The sequence below is a fragment of the Grus americana genome, chromosome 6 (assembly GCF_028858705.1).
Source record: "Grus americana isolate bGruAme1 chromosome 6, bGruAme1.mat, whole genome shotgun sequence".
Taxonomy (NCBI): Eukaryota; Metazoa; Chordata; class Aves; order Gruiformes; family Gruidae; genus Grus; species Grus americana.
In genome coordinates, this window is record NC_072857.1 from 34,126,676 (window position 1) to 34,148,889 (window position 22,214).

At 38.2% G+C, this 22,214-nt stretch overlaps 1 protein-coding gene across 4 annotated transcripts in view; it reads right to left on the reverse strand.

The window, feature by feature from the left end:
- The window catches only part of MYO1B (myosin IB), a 114,168-nt gene that overhangs the window by 13,604 nt on the left and 78,350 nt on the right, over positions 1-22,214 (reverse strand). For 2 of the 4 annotated variants that reach the window (XM_054829865.1, XM_054829866.1), the window contains exons 14-24: positions 16,867-16,971; positions 15,296-15,358; positions 14,320-14,520; positions 11,981-12,207; positions 11,608-11,808; positions 10,239-10,332; positions 9,646-9,795; positions 7,382-7,450; positions 5,641-5,727; positions 5,241-5,327; positions 2,438-2,524 (exon numbers count right to left, since the gene is read on the reverse strand). In XM_054829865.1, coding sequence (XP_054685840.1) covers positions 2,438-2,524; positions 5,241-5,327; positions 5,641-5,727; positions 7,382-7,450; positions 9,646-9,795; positions 10,239-10,332; positions 11,608-11,808; positions 11,981-12,207; positions 14,320-14,520; positions 15,296-15,358; positions 16,867-16,971 — 1,371 coding nt within the window. The remainder of the gene's footprint in view (positions 1-2,437; positions 2,525-5,240; positions 5,328-5,640; positions 5,728-7,381; positions 7,451-9,645; positions 9,796-10,238; positions 10,333-11,607; positions 11,809-11,980; positions 12,208-14,319; positions 14,521-15,295; positions 15,359-16,866; positions 16,972-22,214) is intronic. The other 2 variants (XM_054829867.1, XM_054829868.1) reach the window with 2 other exon arrangements.

Below are 22,214 nucleotides of genomic sequence, written 5' to 3' on the forward strand. Positions count from 1 at the left end.
ATTTTAATACATGCTTGTAAATGCAAGTTTCAGAGCACTTGTTTTGCCCTTGGTATTTCTATCAGTGCTAATTAGCACAGTATCTAAATTGCTCCCTTCAGAAAACCCAATCCAAGAGCGAGCACAACTGGTTTGCAGTTTCATGGGAAGTCCAGGCTCATGTCAAGTTAGCTGAAACACCCCTCAACTTTTTTCAAACTTTGGCACAGCCTGCAACACACCTGTTAAAAGCTTTGAGCAAAAACCAGGGAAAACATCGTGGCTTTGCATAATTTACCCCAGAGCAAATTTTGTGGGTTTAGCTAACTCGCTATGTGTTGCAGAAAATAAAGGGAAACCCATAGAGGAAAAACCCACATCAACTTATATGAAAAAAGTTTGCTTGGCTTATCCTGCCGCACCTTCTGCCCCATGCTGAGTGTCATGCATTTTAAGATAAACCAGCATTTTGAATGCAAGAATCTGTCACCATTCTGGGATTAAAAAACTCCCAGAGATAAATGGGCTTTGCTTAATTACACACGAAGATGCATCAACAAAATTGACAGCATTCAGCCGTCTGCATTCTATGCAAATACAGCACAATTTTTTTCCTCCTCATCTTATAAGAAAAATTATTAGAGTTCTTATTCGCTGATTTTCTGTAAGGTTTAGAGCTCTATAATTAGTGTAGATCCTTTATTTATTATTCAGGGATGGAAATTAACACACTCAAAGCCACTTCAACCACAATCATCCCAAGTCTCACCATGTCCTCATAGACTCTCTTTAATGACGCTGCTTTATATCATTCTTTGTGAGCTGCAAGGTGTGCAAATTAATGTGGAACAAAGGGACTAATATACACCCACACATCCTATTGGCGCTGCAGGGAAGCTGCAAAGCAAGCACTGAGAAATGCAAGCCGTTCCAGAAAAGCCTAAATCTGGAAAGTACCACAAATGCTATTAAAATCTACTTATCATACAGTTTAAAAAAAAAACCCAAAACCTCAACAATTAATGGTTTAATCTTGATCACTTAAATCAACTTTAAATCTTTACCTCCATATGTCATGGCTGAAAATACTTTGTCATCAGATGAATGAGAATTGTCTGTGGTAACAGTGGTATATATGAATTACTGACTACGCTCTTATTCAGAAAAATCTGCGTTTCAGGTGAGACAGAAGTGCGGCCCACACTATTTAAAAAAATACATTGAAAAACCACACCGCAGACAGGCAGACACATATTCCTGCTGTAATGTGCCTTAAGGGTTTGGGATTCATCAGTTTTCATTTAAATGCCGCTGTTTGATATAAAACAGCCTCCAAGTTCTCAGGAGGGACATATTCTTGTTTTAAAACCACAAAAGCAGACCCACTTTGGCAGTAGTACCTAAGTGTGATTCTGATCTGCAGAACGACTTCTAAAAATGGCTCCTTTGTATTTCCAGCTCTGGTTTCCATGTATGTACTGTAATAGATTTTTATATATATATATATAAATATTGTATATAATGATATGTTTTCTAACCATTCTTCCTATTTCATCATTGTTAGAATAAGTATGAGAATAGGAGAGCTTGACTTTACTCTGCATTATCAAGTAAATTGTTCCCCTTTATACTTCTGTAGTCTACAATAACCCTATTAGCAAAAGTGACACCGAGCCAAACAAAACTGATTCAGATTTTCGCAGTTCTTCAGGACTGCGTCTGTAAAACCATAATACATAAACTGTATTATGTAACTAATTTGGGCACAGACCTGAAACATGTCAAGATGCCATTTTCATAGTCTATTTACAGAGCAGAACTACATTTTTCCAGATTACAAATGTGTTTTCCTTTGCCAACCAGTCCTTGAAAGCAAGGGACAGAAAACAAAAGACTCTTGTATGTCTCAATTTTGGGGGGGAATTCATGGCTGCCACAAGCCATAGATAACTGCATGCAATGCTGTGGCCTAAAAGGGCTTGATGGAAGCGACAGGACGTTACCATTAGCTTTACATCATGCCCTCAACCCTGGGGTCAGGGGTCTAACCTGAGCAGCAGTGAGAATCAAACAGCTCCACCCTTCTTCCCGTTCAAACAAGCAGAGGTCGCAATAAGAAAATACATCCTTGTAATCTTTCCAGATAGGATCTTTGCCAATGTAGGTCAGGTTTTTAATTCAACAACCGTAAGGGTCCCTTTAATCTGACATTTGTCTTTCACTTGAAAACTGAAATTCCTGGTATGACAAAAACACCTGATGCCTAAATATTGCTGTAAACAAGGCATTTTCAGCTTATGAATTTTTCAGTAGACTCCATGACAAAATTAAACAACGCAATTCTGTGTAAAAATCATCCCTACTAGTGAGCCCACATGACTGCTTGTTTATTAAGTGTTAGTAAGATGCCACGCTTTATTGAGTTCATGTTGACAGACAGGAGTGTTTGAGAAAGTACCTTCAGTCCAAGCCAGTAAGCCCAAATGACTGCAACAGCATGCTTACGCCTAGCCTCCTCCTTCAAGCGTTTCAACTCCCTTCGAGCCTAAAAGGTTTAGATAGTGAACAAAAGAGACAGCCCGATGCAGACAGCACAACGACCAGGAAAAGGCTTCTCCCAAATAGAACAGCCAACTTACAATCAAGATATAGAAAGATGGAAGAACAGCGTTTAACCTTTAAAACCCAACGTGTCAGTGTGAATTAGTGTGAAGCCACACAGGAGGTCAAAAAAGCCTCCACTGCTGCTCAAGTGGCATGTACAGATAAAAATTTTGTCAGCCCCCTTATCAGCGTTTCCATCTTCTCCTCTGTGCACACCTTGCAATCAGTGGTAAGTATCTTGTAACTTGATTCTAAGGGAGAACTTTGCCTGCAGTTGCATGACCAAAATGATGCCTATGAAAAATCAAGACTTACTAAAATCTCACCATCTAGTCACTTCTTCCACTGGCAAGCACCTGGGCAGAACAGAATCAACTCTGAAATTATGTATGTAATGATGCATTACCAGCACTGTACTGAGGGCTTTTATTCTGGAGGTTATTTTTTATTTTGATCTTTATGTACTTTACAAAAGATCTCCAGCCTGGTAAATTATGTCTGTCTGTATGGAATGAAGGCAGTAACCCCCCCCAAACCTAGTGCCTTCCTCATGTACAAAGAGATAGTCACCTACTTACATTTCAGCCATCGTTCCTGTTTCAGGAAAGCAATACGCAAAGTATTCTAAACACAAAGGCAAGTGTACGCAACTTAACAGAATCTCACATTTTAGGAGATAGGAGGACATTTGTTATTCAGTTATCTGATGATAAAAGTCAAGTGAAACAAAGAGTTCCAGTATTATAGGATCAGCCACAGCAGCTGTAGCAATAGATCTGCAGTGTTCAAGTTGTATGTTGCCAGACTTGTGCAACAGCAGTTCCAGCCTGTGCCAGTTACACTTTTCTGATGTAGCTGGAAAGGTTAATTTGCGTTAGATGTAGGCTCTCATAAAGAGTATGTTTTCACTCATCTGCTTGGAACAAAAGCCCCCACTCTACAGCACTGTAAAAACAAGGACTCTGGAAAGCTAAGTATTTGTCTGTCTTGTGAAAAGGAAGGAAACTCAGTACTTGAGGTTTATAGTGCTTTTTTTTTTTTGGTAAAACAAGCCATCTCTGACGATAACTTTCAGAAACTTTTGTTTTAAATATTCCCCTGGGAAATGATAAAACATCACACCAGTAACAAGCTCTATCTCTTATCAGCTACTGTGATTCTTTTTCTAATCTTAATTCAATTTAGATTATTATCTTTAGATATATATATTCTATTCAGATTATATATAGTTAAGGAATAAGGAGGCAATTTTTCATGAAATTTCTGTGAGCCAATTGATAAAAATTACTACTACAACATGTCAAAAATTATCCAAATCTACTAAATATTTAAATGAGGGGCTCTAACACAGTTAACACTATTGCATCCACTTTCTAGATGTGTCCTTTTTAATTCTAAAGAACATCTTAAACCTAGGAAAGTAAGTATCCTGTCTGCAGTACTGAGCAATTTTTTGGTGAAAGGAACTCTGGTTAAAAATAAAAGAACTTCGCAATGTATTGCATTTAAACAAACATAGAAGAAGCAGTGCGTCTGTCAAATTACATAGCTACCTGAATATCAAGCTAGAACTGAAAAGTTCCAAAGTCTCTCCAGTATGAGGGAAATTCTGTACATGTTTATTTGGATTCCCAGGGCTGCCATTTCATTAGAAATCTAATAGATTTATATCAAAATAGCAAAGGTCAAACTCAGCATTATACTCCAGATGTAATTTGAGCACATTTCTCCATCTAGTTGGTAAGGTGTTCTGACAACACCCCCACACCACCCCTCCAACCTAAATAATAACTGGAAAATGTTTTCAAATTAATGTATTTACTGAATATGGTTTTCAGCTAAACTACAAATGTATTAATTGAAACCAATACATTTTTGACCTCTAGTGAACAGCATTTCAAATGTTCACATAACCCACGACTGCAGGCTGGGGATTAGCAAGAATCTTTCAGTGGGACTTTGCTTCTGAAAACAAACAGCTGATGCTGGAATTCCTGGGATTCTTCTAGGGCTGTAAGTTTAGAATTGCAAACTAACATAATTTTCTGCTAAAAGATCAGGTCACAAAACCATGCTTTACTTGTACTTACTGAAATTTTCTTACTGGTTCAAATCACAGACAGAGATTCAATTAAACCAATTAAAACTAAAATTTAGTACAACTTAATAGCGTTGGTTTGAACTTGTAAATGAAGACTGCCCAGGGTGCACAATATACAGCCTGGCGAAAGTCTCAATTGGATCACTAATATACAGTGTCACTGAAAGCACTTGTTAAGGGGAAAAAAACCACAGCAAAAAACCCCAACTTTCTCTCCCCCCACAAACCATGCTTTGCATATTTACATGTAGTTAAATGCATTTCCTAATTTGAGAATACTGTAGTCTAGCCATTTTTAATCTAGTCTAATGGCTTGTTAGTGCAAATCACTACTAGGTTGCCATGCAAAGAATTTCCTACTCTACAAAAAAACCTGACATACAGGATGTTGCCAGATTTATTAAGTGTGGCAAGAATGGATATGGGAGGAATCAATGATCATGCTCTATTATTTTAAAGTCAATTGTATTAGTCATTAATTCTCACTATTTACTACTGATTAATTGTTGATATTGTTGGGTAATGAAGGGGGGCATGTGATATGTGCATGAAGTACCTTATATCCAAGCCAGTAAGCCCAAATAACAGCAATAGCATGTTTATTCCTAGCCTCCTCCTTCAGCCGTCTCAGTTCCCTTCGCGCCTGTGATGCATTTGAAAATGGGATATAGAAAAGCTTAGGAAAGAAAAGGTTACTGCAAGTTCCCAATGGTGCGAGCAGGAAAGCAAGAAACCAGATACTACAAACAGCAAATATTAAAGCGTGTCCCAGCTTCCCAGATTGCACCAGCTAAAACATGTTAGCAGCAAAGAGAAACTAAAAAAAATAAAAATAACAAAAAAAAAAAAATCAGCAGTTTAAGCTACTGAAAATATTTCCTAATAACTTTATCCTGAAGGGACTTCTTCATTCTATGTAGAGACAATTAAGTGCACAATTTGTTGCCATTTCTTACCTGGGTACCATGCCAATAAGCGGCAATTATTGTAGCAGCCTCATTACAACGCTTCTGATGCTTAAGTTCCCGAAGAAGTTTCCGAGCCTGTAAACAATTGAAAATACTATTTTATTCACAATAATAATTATAAATTCCTTTACGATTTTAAATTAAGGCACTGCAACCTGTAAATCTAGACAAAACCAAAAAATGATGCCTCCAAATCTCCAAATAAATAAATTTATAAATGCTACAGCCTAACATTCACTGTCCCAGGGAAGATTCTATGCACAAGTGAGAGCTTGGGACAGGCAGGTCAGGGGATCTAGTTCAATGTTTAGTTTTCTCCCTAATTTGCTGCATCACCTGAGATATCTATATGTCTGGCAACAATACTTTGCTCCACATGGTATATGTCTTATCCATTTAGACTGCTATAAAGAACAAATCACAAGTAAATTGCCTGGCTTTAGGTCACACTAAAGGCTGCTATCATACCAGGCTTTTATCCATGGCAGTGCTACTGCAAAAGAGCGTGTTTCTCCAATAACAAACAGAAAACCGTAACTCAAGATGAGATGATGCTTTTACCCAGTTTTCTTCAAGTAACACTCATGGGGAAAGACAGCACGTCAATAGTTAGACTGAAAGGATATTTTTAACTCATTTAAGCAAAATAATAATAAGTAATAATCAAGAAAAACAGTAAAATCAAATTACACTAGCTTATTGGTGGCAAACTTTAAAACCTTCTGGGCAGGAGAGGGCTGTTTACACCCATAGCTAGTAACTGCAGCCCCTTCCTTCCCTGTCTGACAGGAAGGGAACTGACTCCAGAACTAAAGGCAGTTCTCTCTTCCCTGAATAGAGAAGAAAGCCACATTCAGTGGGGTGGAGAAAGGTTAATAAGAAAACAGAGGAGCCCAGGGACATTTTTTCTGAAGCTGGACAGCAGTAGTTGCTTTAAGCACTGTGGCTGCTTTCATGTGAGCTGTTAACTTCATTTTTACCCCTTATTACAGCATCACTCCTTAAGTCTCTACTATGGCTGCAGGGTTATCCCTTCATGAAGTACAAACCTCTCAGAGAAGAAGCAAAATTGTAGCAAATTGAGGCAGAGGACAAGCAAACAGCAATAAAGTACTTGCTCAACACAAGTTCAGCACAGTACACTTTCACCCCTCTGCTTAGCACACACAGAATTGAAGACTTGTCCCAAGTAACATACTGCGCAGGTGACCCAAACTCTTTTAAGCCTGCTTTCAATGTTGTTCATTCTTTGAGAATCCCATTAACCATAAAATAACCACCAACCACAACTTTTTTCTTTCCAAATCAGTCCAACGTTACAGTTTCCATAAGCCCAGTGGCAGAGTCATGGACCATCCTGCTCTGGAGCTGCCGGGCTGCCTGGTCAGCACGTCCCTAGCTCTGCTCTGAACACCAGACTCACTCATTCACACTCCAGCCCATGTAAGGAGGGCTCCTCTCTCCAAATTCTCTGGCAGAAGATGCCCCAAGCATAGCCCAGTAGTTTAGCATGGTTCCAGCCTTCCACTTGCACTGTTTGCAGGGATATATAGGCTGCACACAGATATCCCAAACTCACCTCTTCTACGGCAAACATGAGTGTTTAACGTCTACGGCACAGCCACAGTTCAATGGACAGAAGGCATGAAAGTCAGGAGGTTCAGTGCACGTGGAATGTGTTTTCTGATCTGCTCCTTACCTTACGTAGCTGCAGTAACAGGAAACTCACCTTCCATCCTCTGATGTAAGACTGTACTACAATAGCCGAACTCTTTATCTTCTGATACTTTTTTTGTTGCTGTATTGGAAATAAATATGTGATGTTTAGAACAGAGTATTGCAACTGTAAAGTACTGTATAATAAAACTTTCATTACTAACATTTGAAAATATGATTAAGGATACAAGCACTAAATGTAAAATGAACAACTTGTGAGCAAGCAGATCAGAGCTTAGATTCTGTGTTCAACTCGAGAGGAAACAAAGCACATCAACAATGCTGCATGGACAATGTCACTCTCTGTTTACAGGAGCACTAAGTTCATGGTCAGCAGCACAAAAGTGACATGGATTAAATACTAACAGTTACAGCTTTATTTGTCTTTCCCACCAACAGAGTAGCATACAAACCATCACAAATGCTCAGGTTTGTTGGCTAAGCTTTTTACCACCTTTTCATAAGATTTGTGCTGTTCCTATTAGCTGTAGTCCCTTTATAATACCAAATGCTGATGATAACTTAGGAACAGGAAAAATGAAAACCCATGGATTCCTGAATGACATGCTGGAATATTGTCCAAGTGTGCCAGTTTGAACAATAAATTTCCTGGACAGCCGAGCATTTTCTTTCTAAAAATCTCAGCTCTCCAGTAGACCAGCGGTTAGTATAATACTAAGCAATCAACAGTTGACGGACTTTGCAACAAGGCTTTTAGACTTCATGGTCAGCCCACTCAATTACAGCGAACATCTCTGCGAGCAAGATAGAGAGAATCCCCTCTAGGCCACATTCATGCCATGACTGACGTCTGTCATGCCTCGCAAGGGAACAGACAGGCAAGTGTCCGCAGAGCCTTTAGCCAAGCCTCCAGCACAAGGAGCTGTCAAAAAGCTTTGTTCATGCAAGGGATTCCTTATGAAGCCTTCCAAATCACAGTGCCTAACAGTCATGCTGGGTTAGGAGAATGGTGCCCTCCATCTACATGAAAAGGCTGAAGAAATATCGCTATCGTCACCCATAAGTAATTCTGAGGGTCTCGCTATGACTTCATCCTGCATCCACAAACAATTGCTGCCATGTTTCACCAGTGAACCAGTAAAGGTCTACAGTTAAGAAATCAAGAATGATGTGAACTTGGTCACATACTTGTTTTTTCATTTCTTCATAATTAAAAGTTGTGCCAATCTAGCTTGATAACTCAATTTTTAATTCATTAAGATTGTATGAGATCATAATGAAGCTATATGGGCACAATGCAATTCTGTAATGATGCTTTTTGTAGAAATGGTGCATTCTATCACAGAAGTTCAGAGAGAAGAGTTTTTACAGTGAAAAAGCATTTATTCATACTTTTTCCAAATTATCTATACTTCTTTCTAATTATCCAAGATAACTGAACCAAACACTAATGGCTTTCAAGATGATAAACAGAAGTGCTCGTCAACTGAAAAACAGTGATTGTCAAGTCTGCAACTTCCAGTTTAAGACACTTTCTTTCCACATCATATATTTTATCAAGCTTTCCAATATGCACACAATAACAAAATCCAGCTGAGATGTTTAAGAACTGTTTTAAAACTTAAAAGCAATAAAACATTTTTCTATCATATAAGTCATTGTTATTTACTAACTGACAAAAAGACATGAAAGAGTCACGTAACAGTATTGTTCAGCTCATGACACAGAATACCCAGTCTACAAACAGGTTTGAAACTGTTTTAGAACTGTATCAATAACAGCTACTGAACTATGAGTCTTATGAGCTATAATTAAAATAAATCCCTGGGATCCTCCCAAGCAGCATTCTTGAGCTTCAAATGCAAAGGTTCCAAATAAGGCAAAAAATACAAAAAGTCTTAGGAATGGTTGAATTCCACAGAATTGCACATGTATATTACCAAACATTTTTTACACGTTAACCATATGTTTTGAGAGCACTCTAAGTGCCAGGCAGCACAGCATTTTAGCTGAATGAAAAAGACTCTTCCCAGCTGCCCTACAAAATCCTGTTCTTGCAGAGCTAAAGGACTCTGGTGAGCTTTTTAATAATTTAAGCACAAGCACAAAGTAAATACTTAACAGTGGTCTCTAGAAACTAAATTTTCTTTTATTCACATTTTTGGTACTTAAATACTAACATAAAGTTGAATTTTTTCAACATTTCTCCATCAAGGAAAAATATCATATGAGGTTTATATGAAATATCAAAGTTCTACAAAAAAACACATTAAACAATAAAAAGAACCCCCCCATTTAGTAAGGGTATTATCTTACTGCATATCTCCTGTACCAGGAAGCAATCACAATCTGGCTTTTTTTCATCAATAAGAAGCGTGTGCGGCACTTCCAACCTCTGTAAATCTTCTCAATTAGAGTAGCCAAGTCCTCTAACCGCTGCTTTCTCAGATCTTCTAGTTTGAAGAGCTGTGTGTGAAGTTTTTTAGGGGTTTGTTTGGCATTGGAAGAAAAACAGTAGGGGAGAAAAGACCAAAAACGCATAAGCACAGCTATTGTAAAAGCAATCTCTCCTTTATTCAAGTCCCCCCTGAGACACCTTTAGATTTATTCATCTTCAGAGCTGTAGGCAGATGCATCAACAGGGTTTGTGGCAGATACGTTGCCACAAGTCAGTACATGAAAGTTACATTACATTCAGGCTGACAGCTATTGTAGAGTCTTGATTCACACCAATTTTAATGGGTCCAACATAAAAAATTGCCTTTTAAAATGCTATATTCCACAGCAATACATCAATGCACTGCATCTAGAAAAAACTGTAGTAATCAGCTAGTAAATTATGCAGTTCATAAGAGGCTATCCTCATGAAAGATGGTTTGATTTTGCCGGGGAAGACATTTCTCACTTACCGTTCTTGGGTTGCGGATGAATATCTTTGATCTACCAAATGAAAATTCTTCTTCAGGGATTTCCAATTCATTAAACAGTACCTCTACTCCAGCCCTAATAAGAAGTAAATGAGCTTAACAAACACGACCCCCAGCTCTAAAACTTCTTAGTTTACATATTCACAGATTAATTTATGGAAAATATATGAAAGCATATTTTAAATTCTTAAATAGGGCTTGACATAAGAAGATTGAAAACCTAACTCATTTACTCAGTGGTTATTTAGCTAAAGGCAAGAATAATCACTGTAAAGATTCAGAATAATTTGATGAAAAAAGAGTAATTTTTATTTAACATCATCAGCAATGGCCTATTTTTTCCTCTTACAGCTATAATGATTTTACTGTAAAAAAAAAAAAAAAAAAAGAAAAAAGGAAGGGCTCACATACTAACATAAAAATGTGAAACAGACACCGATGAGTTTGACAAATGCTAATGTTCCACACTCTACCAGCTGCATTTTATAAATGTCAACAAAAAAGAAAGGAGAGAAATTGTACGGAATTTTGTGAGGATTGTAACAATGCTGTTGTTATCAATACTGCACTTCCACCATTGTCTTGATAACCTAAACATTTAAATTGTAGCTAAAGATATTAATCTATTATGAAAGAAATTTAAATCATGCTATTGGTGGCCAAATGTAAGAAAAATTAAGAGAAGCTCATTTGCCTACTCAAGACGTCATCTGTAAAAATACATGTGAATACTATGCGATTTAAAATTACATATTTCATACAATTGATTTGCAAGAGGTATTATCTCATAGTTGTTCACTGATCATTATGTAAAATTATTCTTGAAAGGACAGAGGAAGATTGCATGACTGTCTTCATAGAAATGGGTGTTCCTACACTTTGTAAATTGGTTATTAAAGATAAGCGTCCTTCTGATCATTCCAGATCTCCTCATCATCTTGATTCCACTCCATTATCTCTCTCCCCCCCACTTTCTTTCAGGCCCAAATCAGTATAAAGGCTGAAATATATTCCAAACCCAACGTGCTCTCCTTGCTCTTTTCTGTTAGTAGATTACTTCATAATTAAAATCATCTCCTTTGCCAAGGAAATGTAATTTTTAGCCTACTGGAAAGTATAGGTTTCCCAGTGAAATCATCCAAAATCCAGAACAAGATCCTAAGGAAAACATACAAGTAAAACATTTGAGCCACACTGGCTTAGTTTTAATTTACTTTTAAAATATTTGAACATTCATTAAATTAAAAAAAAAAAAAAAACCACAACACCCCAAACAAAAAACCAGAACATGTGGGAGACAGTAATTTCAATCATTGGAACAGGACGGGTAAGAATACTGATGTTTTCCTACCTGGCCGGCCCTCTCCAGTGGGGCCATGTCTGCTTACACAGCATTTTGTACCTTTCCAGGCAAGGCTCGTACGCCTGCCTGAACGCATAACCTGCCCTTCTGACTCGGACGTTCTCCAGAAGACCGAGGTAGCGGATCTGGTGGCACACCAGGGCATCATTGAAAATGTGTGCAGCCTTTTTGTCATTGGGTTTGATGCACCTGGAGAGGGAAACAAACAGTGACGCTTGTTTGCAGCACTGTACATGTCAACAACTATTATTGTGAGTTTAAACCACAGATTTCAATAGTTCGACTCTGGATATCAACACTTTTCAAATTTTTAACTTCACTAAACATAAATTCACCAAAGCTTTGTCACAGGGTAATTTACCTAATGTAGTTTGGATTTTTTGTCTGAAGATTTTTCATCAGGGTAGCAACCGAAGCCTTGAACTGTGAACCTGCCGTCGGTGGTCTCTTCAGATTGATCTTAGCGGGGTTACCTTCTGGGAACAACGCTTTGATGAGAGAGTGACTGGCCTTCCACATGGCCTGGGAGAGGTCCCGGTACAGAAGATCATTATTTTTGTCAACAAATCCTTCCACCTGGTACATAACCTGAACAATACAGAAGAGTCTCATCAGAGCATGTTTTGAACTGTAACACAGGCCGGTTCAAAACTGAACCAAGAAATTGATTTCTCCTTTCTCACTATCCAAAACAAACAAAAGACATTTCAGCTTCCCTTTTAAATTTGACATTTGGAAGACTTTTTGTTGGATAAAATTTCTTTGAACATGTTTCCTAAGATGCATTTTCTCACACTGCTAACAGGTCCTTGTGCTGATCAATTCTGGTTTCTGAAATGGTAAAAACCCGTCTTCCCTGATAACTCTGATACACCACCGCTTGCCAATACTCCAAAACAATCCTTTGTTGGCTGAAAAAAAAAAGGGTTTCTCCCTCTCTTTTGAATCACAACAGCAAAAATACCCTTTCCCTTCAAAGTACTAATGCTTACATTATTTGCCTAAAACAAGATATGAAATATCACCTCTTGATATCGCAGCAGCCAGCAGCTATCCGTGCAGTTCTCAGGGGACTGTTATTTTAAAGGACTTTTACCAGGAAAACAGTCCAACGACAACAAGCGTGAATGCAAAGCTCTGACCTGCAGCTGGAGACCCAGGAGGCATCCAGGGGAACTTCATGTAGATCTCAGATTGCTACTGGCTTTTTTAATTTTTGAGGGTAGGGCATTTAGTTTGATTAATTGTGACAAGTCATCCAGCTGGTAATACAGATTCTTCAGCTTCATGATTTCTCAGTTCTGTGTAGATATGTACTAGGTACACAGAATACCAAATAAAACTAATACTGACATAGCCATATTTTACACAACAGCAAGGGACTGGGAATTCAGGTGGCATTGTTCTTTGGAGTACACACTTCTGTTTCTGACAGATGTGGTAAATGCCACTACTGAAAAAAAAAACCAAACCTGCTCATATGAACTTGCTTATATTTCATAAATGGAGAATCAAACTTTTGTTGTCTAGTGACTAGATCAAAATGTTCTCAGCTGAGGATGGAAAAACAACATTCCTCCCAAAATAGGAGGAATTCACTGACTGCTCTACTGGGTAAGTGAATGCCAATAACAATTGAAGACCCTCACTGCCTGCTAAGGCACAGTCTGTTTGCAGTCCTTCTCAAAGCAATGGGGTATTTTCAATTCACTTTGAATTTGGAAAAGCAAAGAAGCATCTAAGTATTAATCCCCGATAGAATATATGCCATTACAAAACATTCTTATGAAATACATAATGTAAAGGTAATGAATGGCTGCCTCAAAGGTGGAAATCATGACATTTCCAGCACTATTTTGAATGAGCAAGTTATCAAGCTATTTAAAATTTTAAGATTGAGAAAATGTTAAAAAATAGGGAAGTATTAAAGTCCTAGCGAAATGAAACACTTTCCAAATATTCACTACTCTGTGGAACTAATGGTTCAGCAGATTCAAACAAGAGGTATAGTTTCAATCCCTATGCTTACTTTTATTTTTAAGTTGTCTTCTTTTTTACAAACGTAATGATTTTCATTTTTATTATTAAAAAGTCATACTGGACTATACATCAAAAACTATCAGAATTGTATTTATTCATACTGGTTATGTTGTAAAAAGCAAATATATTTGCAAGCCCTCTGTATAGCTTTCTCTTCCATCTGTTTAAACACGTAGGCTGTCAAAATAAACTTAGTTCCTTCAAACATACAAAAACTCTACTTTCTCATCAATATGACTAAGGACTTCAGCTAGTTCAGTGACAAAGAATATGTTTTCCAAAATGTCTTGCCTTCAGATCTGTGTTAATTTTTGTCATTCTAAACAACATTTTTATTTCCAGAGACCCTAGCAGCACAAGCAGTTCACCACCAAAGCACATGGGACATCGTTTTCCTTTGCTGAAAGAAATACCACCCTCGATTTCAACTAGAGCAGCATGATCTCTGAAAACCTTTCAGCTCAAATCACAAATCTTAGGCTTAAGATGGAAAAGATTAAGACTGATCTGGACTTTTTGATCAACTATTGACTCAAGCAATTCTCCTCCATTACTGTAACATCATGTAATGGATGAAGAGCCTACCCACTGTACCAAACCTAGGCTTCACACAGGTACAACACCCTCCAAACACCGCGTACTCCCCGCTTCACCAGGTACCTTGCCAGCGTAATGCTGAATCCTGAAGCAGCTGTGGGGCAAGGTGGTGTCGTTGAGGAACCGGGAGCACTTGCTCATCCTGCTCTCAAAATGCTGGTGAGTGGCACAGACTTGGTTCAGTTTTTCTAAAAAGGTGTCATCGGTAACAGTTCCTGGTCTCAGGCATTCTTCGTCTAGCATGGCCAGGATTCCAGTTTGGTTCTGAAGTTTCGAGACAAGAACTTCAGTGTTTGTTTCCATCACATTTCCATCAAGGCATAAAAAGGAGACAGCACTCTCCTCCTGTTTGACTTTCGCTACCCAGAAAAACGTTCTTCAAGCCATCTCAAAGTTTGGTTCTTTTCCTCATCCCCATTTCCAACAGATTTTTAGTATCTGCGTTTTTGAAAGACTGCTTCTGAGATCTGAATCTTGAACTTCATGTGGGAATTTCATATCATTTACTCAGACTGTAGAAACTCCAAGTTAACTGGAAGTAGCCAGTTTATGGGCAAAACCAGCACACGTTTTATGTTAACAGTTAAAAACTGTTCTTTTCCGATTGTTAAGGAATTTTATCATTCTTGCTGCGCTAAGTCCATAGGAAGTCCTCTTATTAGATACAAGTACTTTATGTACCTAAAGCACTCAGTAACAAGTCATTGAGTTTTCTAGTTTCCATATAAAAAGAAACGTCATTTATAATGCAGCATGTGATATCTGCTATTGAAAACAGCCCTAAAGTAAACATTTAAGGGTTGTTTGGTGGTTGTGGGTTTTTTGTGTAGGTGCTGCTGAACACTTCTAACAAAGTAACATAGAGTCTTATAAAAATTTTTTTTCAGTAAAATAAACTTTTGCCATACAAAATAAGATGACATAGAATGAGTAGCTTGCTTTCTAAAATCCAAGTGCATGAGGATGTGTACAGACTTTACAGCTAAATTCAATCCACACATTAAAAAATTATTCAGAGAGATTCTTGAATATAACTTACATTTTCTATTAGGTCACAAATTATAGCATTGTTGAAATACTCAATATGAGTCCATTCAATCCCCTATTAGAAAAAAAGAATAAACGTATGAACAGGAAAACAATCGAGGGAGTTTTTCCTCTAGGCAATTGAAATTATATACCAGTTAACTAAGATACTACTTCTAAATGTAATTCTATGTGTTTACCAACATTTTATTTATTAAGAAAGAAATGCAATCATCTACTGCTAACATTATCTGCGCAAAATGACTGTCCCCGAGCGGCTGCCAAACCCGGTCTCCATTCCTTTCCCCCACCCGTGTCAGCTTCCCATGCACTCCCCTGGCGCCCCGCCAGACCCCTCCCGCCCCAGCTCCGCTCTGCCCACGCTCCCACTCGTTAGAAGGAAATAAGCCCGTTTCACTGCAAGCATCCTGGATCACAATTTCTAAGCTCTTAGTTGTTGGGTTGGTTGTTGGTTTTTTTGTTTGTTTTTTTTTTTTTTAATGGGAAGAAGAAAGAGGGCTAAATTTAGATGAGTCCATCTGAAAAATCCAGAGTCTGGCTGTTGTTCAGATATTCTTAATACCCTAATTTTTTCAAATTTCCAGGATGAAATGCCAATGCATCAGGAGGTAATATGGGTAGGGCAAAGGACTGGAAAAAAGAAAATATTAATTTCATTCTTAATTTGCATTCTGCGGCACATCTTACGGTTTAGTTTTTTCAAAATGTTTTAAATAGCGCTTAAGAAGCAAATTGCAGTAATGATGTTTCAAGAGTTTTACCACTGAATGCCAAAATAAAAAAGACATGCTAAAACTTCATATTATCCTCAGGATTATAAGGCAGGAATTTTATTCGATTTTTAAAATTGTTTACCCAGCAAAATGGCATCATCCAATTTGAGTACGGACAGCATATGCTGGTTTCTACAGCTGTGAGCTGGTATTTTGTCTGAACTCTGTATATCACAGGGAGCACTGCTAAAACCTAATAAAACTTTAACTCAACATACACTCACAGAATAACATCAAACATCAGAGTCCGGGCTCCAAAGCACATCTTAAAATTTACCTGTAAAGCTTACACAGCTTCCTTCAATACTCAATTGAGAGAAAACTAGAACCAAAATCTACGTGTAGTTTCTTTCATCGTGCACCCTATTGTTTCACCCACCCAATTCCCTTTTGAAACAGGATTAGCTGTGGCCACTGCTGGGGTGTATCCCAGACGCTACTGTGTAACCCAAAACACAGGCTGTAGGGTAATGGCACTAATACCAGAAAGCAGTATTAGTCTTCTAATAAATGAATTAGCCCTTGCTCAGAACTGCCAGTCATTGATGCCAATGATTGAGAGTTGGCTCTGGTTTGTACCTGGAGAACTCAGAAAGTGAAAGAAAACCCAAATGAACTCTTTTTTGCTTAGTGTAACTACCACACAGTCCTATACAAACAGGCCCCATGCCAGGCCTGTGGCCAAAAAGTGACTCTGTTCCCTGAAAAGAGATTCCAGCATGCATGCCTGTGTGTCTTCATTACAGGAACAAAAGGAGGAGAGAATAAGGAAAGATCCATTAAGTATTACCTCTCGGATGTATTCCTCCTGCTCTTCTTTGAGGGTAAGTTCAATGAAGATCTGCTGCAACTTCTCATTACAGTAGTTGATAATGAATTGCTCAAAGCTGTTGTCCTGTCAGATAAAACATTTGCATTGGCTGTTGTGTAAGCACCCTGGAACTCAGCTGGAGTAAGTTACTGCAGCAGCTGCACGTCAACAAGCTGCTTTATTAGCTACTCCTTGCAACTTCGCAATGCAATGGTTTGAGTAATATTTTATGGAGGATGAGATTAGTTTGGAAATTTTAGACCAAATCCTTCCCTGAGACTTTCTCCATTGGGAGGGACAGAAACTCTGTAGGTTTCTATTCGTGATGGCTCTGTATTGATTCCTTGGGACAAGTCATAAGGAGGTCTGTGGTGTCCGGGAATAAACAACAAAAGTTTTGCCTGCACTAATCTGTCCCCATGTGTAAAAGGGACAGGTTCTGATAAATAAAATTATGCAGGTAGCATTAGCTCTTTTCCCACCAGCATCCCTCAGTAGCCAAGAAAGTCTCCTATTTCACTACATACTGAGGCCCAAGCTGCTATTCTGGTTGCAGCAGAGCCTGGGTTAAGAGATTATTGACTCCAGAGGTCAACCCACCTCCTCCCTGCCAACAAACTGCTCGTATAATTGCCCCCTGAAATGATGGGAATTAAAAAACTTTATCAACCAAAAATCCTTTAAAAGGCTAACTCGTATAAAACTGGGTTAGGGAGCAAGCACGCACATGACCCTTTCCAGAAGGGACCGGGGAATGGAGCAGACCCCAGGAGGAGGGGTGGGCAGTGGGAAGGCTGCTCGGCGACTGCACCCACGGCAGCCTGCTCCATCACAGCTGCGCGGCAGGACGGCTGCAGGAGCAGGGCTGTGACATTACAGCAGCACGCTTCCAGAAGGACACACGTCAGCATCGGAAATGATGGCCACAGCAAGCCCCTAAATACCAGAGGTATTTTAAAAAAGCCCACTGAAGCTTTACTGCTAACATCACCAGGGCCAGGACTGCAGCATAAAAGCTGTGGTTCACCACTTCATTATCTTTAATGAGTGCAGTTTGGAGGCCAGGTGCCCATTCTGAGGACTGGTTTAAAACACCACTTTCAAAGAAAAAGGAAACAGCAGCTTCACTGGGGTTTTTTTGCAGTGCTTGAAAGAGTCATTAATATTGAAGGATTCCATACATGTTATCTGCAGAAATAACTGCAATCAAGAGTAATTTTGGATATCTGCTGCTGGTTTCTCTTCTCGGCTTTGTGGTTGTGGGTTTCCCCCCCCGTCCCTTTTTTTTTTTTTTATTCTTTCTTAATTACTAGTCAACAAGAATACTTTGGTTATTTAGGAACCCTGAAAAGTTGCAGAATAAACCACTATGCCTTTTTACACTGTCAAATAAGTCTGCTGTACAATGCTTGTGAAGCTCAAGTTATGGTGATTCAATTTTTATGACTAAGGGCAACTGCAATCATTTAAATGTTTTAAATTAAGGATCTGGTTGCTCAAATGAGATTAAGAACACACAAGCAGATTAGAAAAATATTGAGGTAGCACAGATTACTTTTATCATTTTAGTTTTAGGTAAAGCAAAAATCATAGCTGATCACCACACTTTTTCAGCCACATCAAACTCTGCCCCTCACACCAATTGCAATTATCAGAGATTGCAAAATTTGCATAGCTCTAGATGAGAAAGTTAAAATTCGGCATGCATCAAAATCAGCACTGCAAACAAGTCATACTTACTGCATTCTGTTGCAAAAAGAAATTACATAAACTGCAGTCAGTACTTATACTACTTCCATAACAACACAGACTATAATATATCTATTAGCATTTATTTGGTGTACCAAGTAGATCTAAGACTCATATTTCTATGTCACTGAAAACGTGAAGTACTATACAGAAATGTTATGTATTACTTCTTTGTAGATGAGTGTATCTTTAGGTGCTATCCAAAGATTATCAAATAAACCAAGGCACATCAGAGTCTAACACATAACAGCATTCTTGCATTGTCACATTTCTAAATCACCACGTCTCTCTTGTCTCAAAAAGCCATATATATAGCCCTCCGTAGCCAAATCTCACTAAAGGGAGAGGAGAATGGGAGGGCGAAGAGAGAGTACTGGAGGAAGAATGAGTAAAAGTTTGACATATTCAGATAAGGCCATCACTTTAGATATATTGAGATGAAGTACAAGGACCCCAACTGACACATCACCCTGGCAAAGTGGAAGGGTAAAACACGCTCGACATCCTCCTGCCAGGCACATGCCACCCAGCGCAGAAAGACTGTTTCTCCAAAAGACCATGTTAGTTCGATTACAAAGAGTGCAAGACTTTTCGCTCACATGTTATTCACAGTCTTCGTCTTCAAAAGAGGATGGAAACTGGACTGCAAATGCAGCTAAACCATCCAACTAAAATGTCATTAACAATACATTAAAAGTAATTGCTAGATGCATTCCTGATTTGCTATGTATCTGTGATATTTATGGTTTGCCAAAGAAAGGCAAACCAAAATCCACAGAGTTCTTCACAAATCACTCACTCTAAGCTATGAAATTCTATTTGGCATTGCCAAGCCACTGAAAATTGCTATTCCAGGAAAAAAAGTCATTGAAGCAGTAGCGATTTTGGTCTTTATGCTCCATACAGAGCAAAAGGCTAACAGTTAATTACAGCAAAGAAATGAGGAGAAATGTTTGGAATTACTGGAATTCTCAAGACACTTAACTCTGAACAGACCAGAAGACATTTGGTAAATTAAATACAGTTCAGAAAGAGGCACCTCCTACAGGTTTGAAGAAACATCATATGAAAAAATGATTTGAGTGCTTATCTCTGGACTTACCTGAATAAGGCAATAGAGATTCTGTGAATTTATTCTCCCTTATTGCATATCTATAATTTTTTATTATGCGAGGACTTCACAAATCATAGGTGAATGCTCACAAATGAATTGTCCCCTCATATTTTAAAGAAAGCTCCTAGAAATTAATATGATAGAACTAGAAGGGATCTAAAGGACTTCTGACGTTGTTTTTTAGAAGACAATAGAGAATGGTTAATATTGGTGATAGCACATCACTAATTCAGGAGAAACAGGTTGGGAGGACCCAAACATCAAGAGACTGTACTTGCTCCTTATGCTGGCATTAAGTGCCAAAAATGGTTTTGACAAACACAGAAGCAGCACAGTCAGACCCAAAATTTCAGAAGAGTTAGTAATTTCAAATACTCTTAGGAAATCTTAAGAAAAAAAAAATATTTAAGCCCAGCACTTCTCAAATGCTTAAGAGTGTCAGCTTCTCTTCCAGGCTGTAATTCTGCTACTTTAATGTTGAGAGCATCACTTCAATCCCTGTATTTTCATAGCAGCATTTCAAACTATCCCTTTGAAATCACTGTGGAATACAAAATGTAACCTTTGGGGAAGAAAAAACCACTCAGTCTCTCAAATTAAATTAAAAGTGCTGGGAAACAGAATGCCACCTGAGATAAGCTTAAAGTCATGTCAAATTTATAGATACAGATCAACCAACCACCCTCAGCTTACTCTCTCAATCTTTTATCAGATGCAACAATAAATTTAGACAAGTAGAAAAATTCACGGACAAAAATCAAAGCCTACTTCACTGTGTTTTTTACTTCACAAATAATGGGGTCTTGCTCATGCAGTTTTATTCTTTGCCAACCTTCAAACTACTGGGCATCAGGGTGGCATTTCATGAATAGCAAGTTTTTGTGCTCTAAAAAATTCTGCTCTGTGCAAAAATATAGTGTTTAGATAAACAAGTAGATCACGATGTTACACGCAGGTTGTTAGAGTCAACCATGAAAAGACAAAAACTTCTAGTTTTGAACCACTGCTATTACATCAATTACATACAGGTGCTTGAAAGTCTAAGGAAAATATTTTTTGTTCCTTAATGTTTTACTTGATTTCTTCTTTGGAAGATTCCAGTCACGTGTGTCATGGAATAATCTGAAAAAAACACCTATGGATGTTCCTGACCTTATAAAATGTTACACCAGTAAAATACCAATAGCAAACAGATAAAAATATCTTTGTCAAAAAACCTCCACACTTACGCTAAAAGTCTCTTACGGGTCTCAGGCAGATGTGTCTCCACATGCTGATGTCGAGTGTCATGTCTTGCACCAGATTTACAAACACGAAATATCTAAACCAGGGTATTTTCCTATGAAAACCAGCTATCTTCTAACCTTCCCTCCCCACAGCGTATTCAAATTCACTTTTGAGTACCCAGATTCCAGTGATTTCCAGAGACAGAGGCAACTAAGATATCTAACTTAAAACTGAAAACTGGGTACTTTTCCATACGAGTAGGTAGGAATAAATTCTTATCTTCCACCTGCCTAATAAAGTCGTAGTTTAAGTGTTCCATTATCTTGTGTCCTCTCTGCTTCACTGTTTTCCCCAAATCAAGCATATGTTGTTGATCCAAATCTACAGACTTAGCTATATCATCAGTATCACACCTATACGAGGTGTTTCTCGATATTTCCTCTTCCTTCTTCATCTTTCATCACAGCAGTTCTTGCTGAGTGCCAATTCAAAAATCTACACATTGCTCAGCCTAGAACCACACTGCCAAAAGGTGTTCAGCAACACCTTTTCAAACACCTTATGTGAACACATACAATTAAAAAAATACGAGACGCATTTAAAGGAAAAGCATAATTTAAAACAAAACCTAAACACTTCAAATCATGAGACTGTCTGTTGAAATCCACAGAACTAATGCTATCAAAATGAACTTTTTGGTTAATATGGGGGGGAGGAAGACATAAAGAGACTGATGCTTCTGCTCTAACACATATAGCCCCAGAAAACAACTTTTTTCAACATCAGTGCAGCTCCAGGCATCAGAAGTCTCTGACCTCCTCCTAACATAGGCAGGTGATCCCAGGTAGTTCCATCAGGCCCCTGGACTACTACTGAGGCTCCTAGAGACGCAGCCAGATGGCAAAAGTAATGATGACAAAAGACCAACAGACTCGCTTCACTGAGATGAATGGTGGAATGAATGGTGAAACCAACCAGCAAATTTAATTTATATCCTATTGTGGTGTCTGCGGATCAGGATTTTTATGTATGACCACAGAAGCATATGAGTTTGTGAGATGAAACTAAGAAATATAAATGCTAGAAGATGAAAATCAGCAAAATGGGGAAAATGCATTTAAAGAAAATGAAAGAGACACTATTTTTAGCTTAGAAAGCAATGAGATACATGTGACTCAAATATTTTTTTATAAATTTTTTGCAAAGTTAGTGAAGATGGTATCAATATTTATCCCTT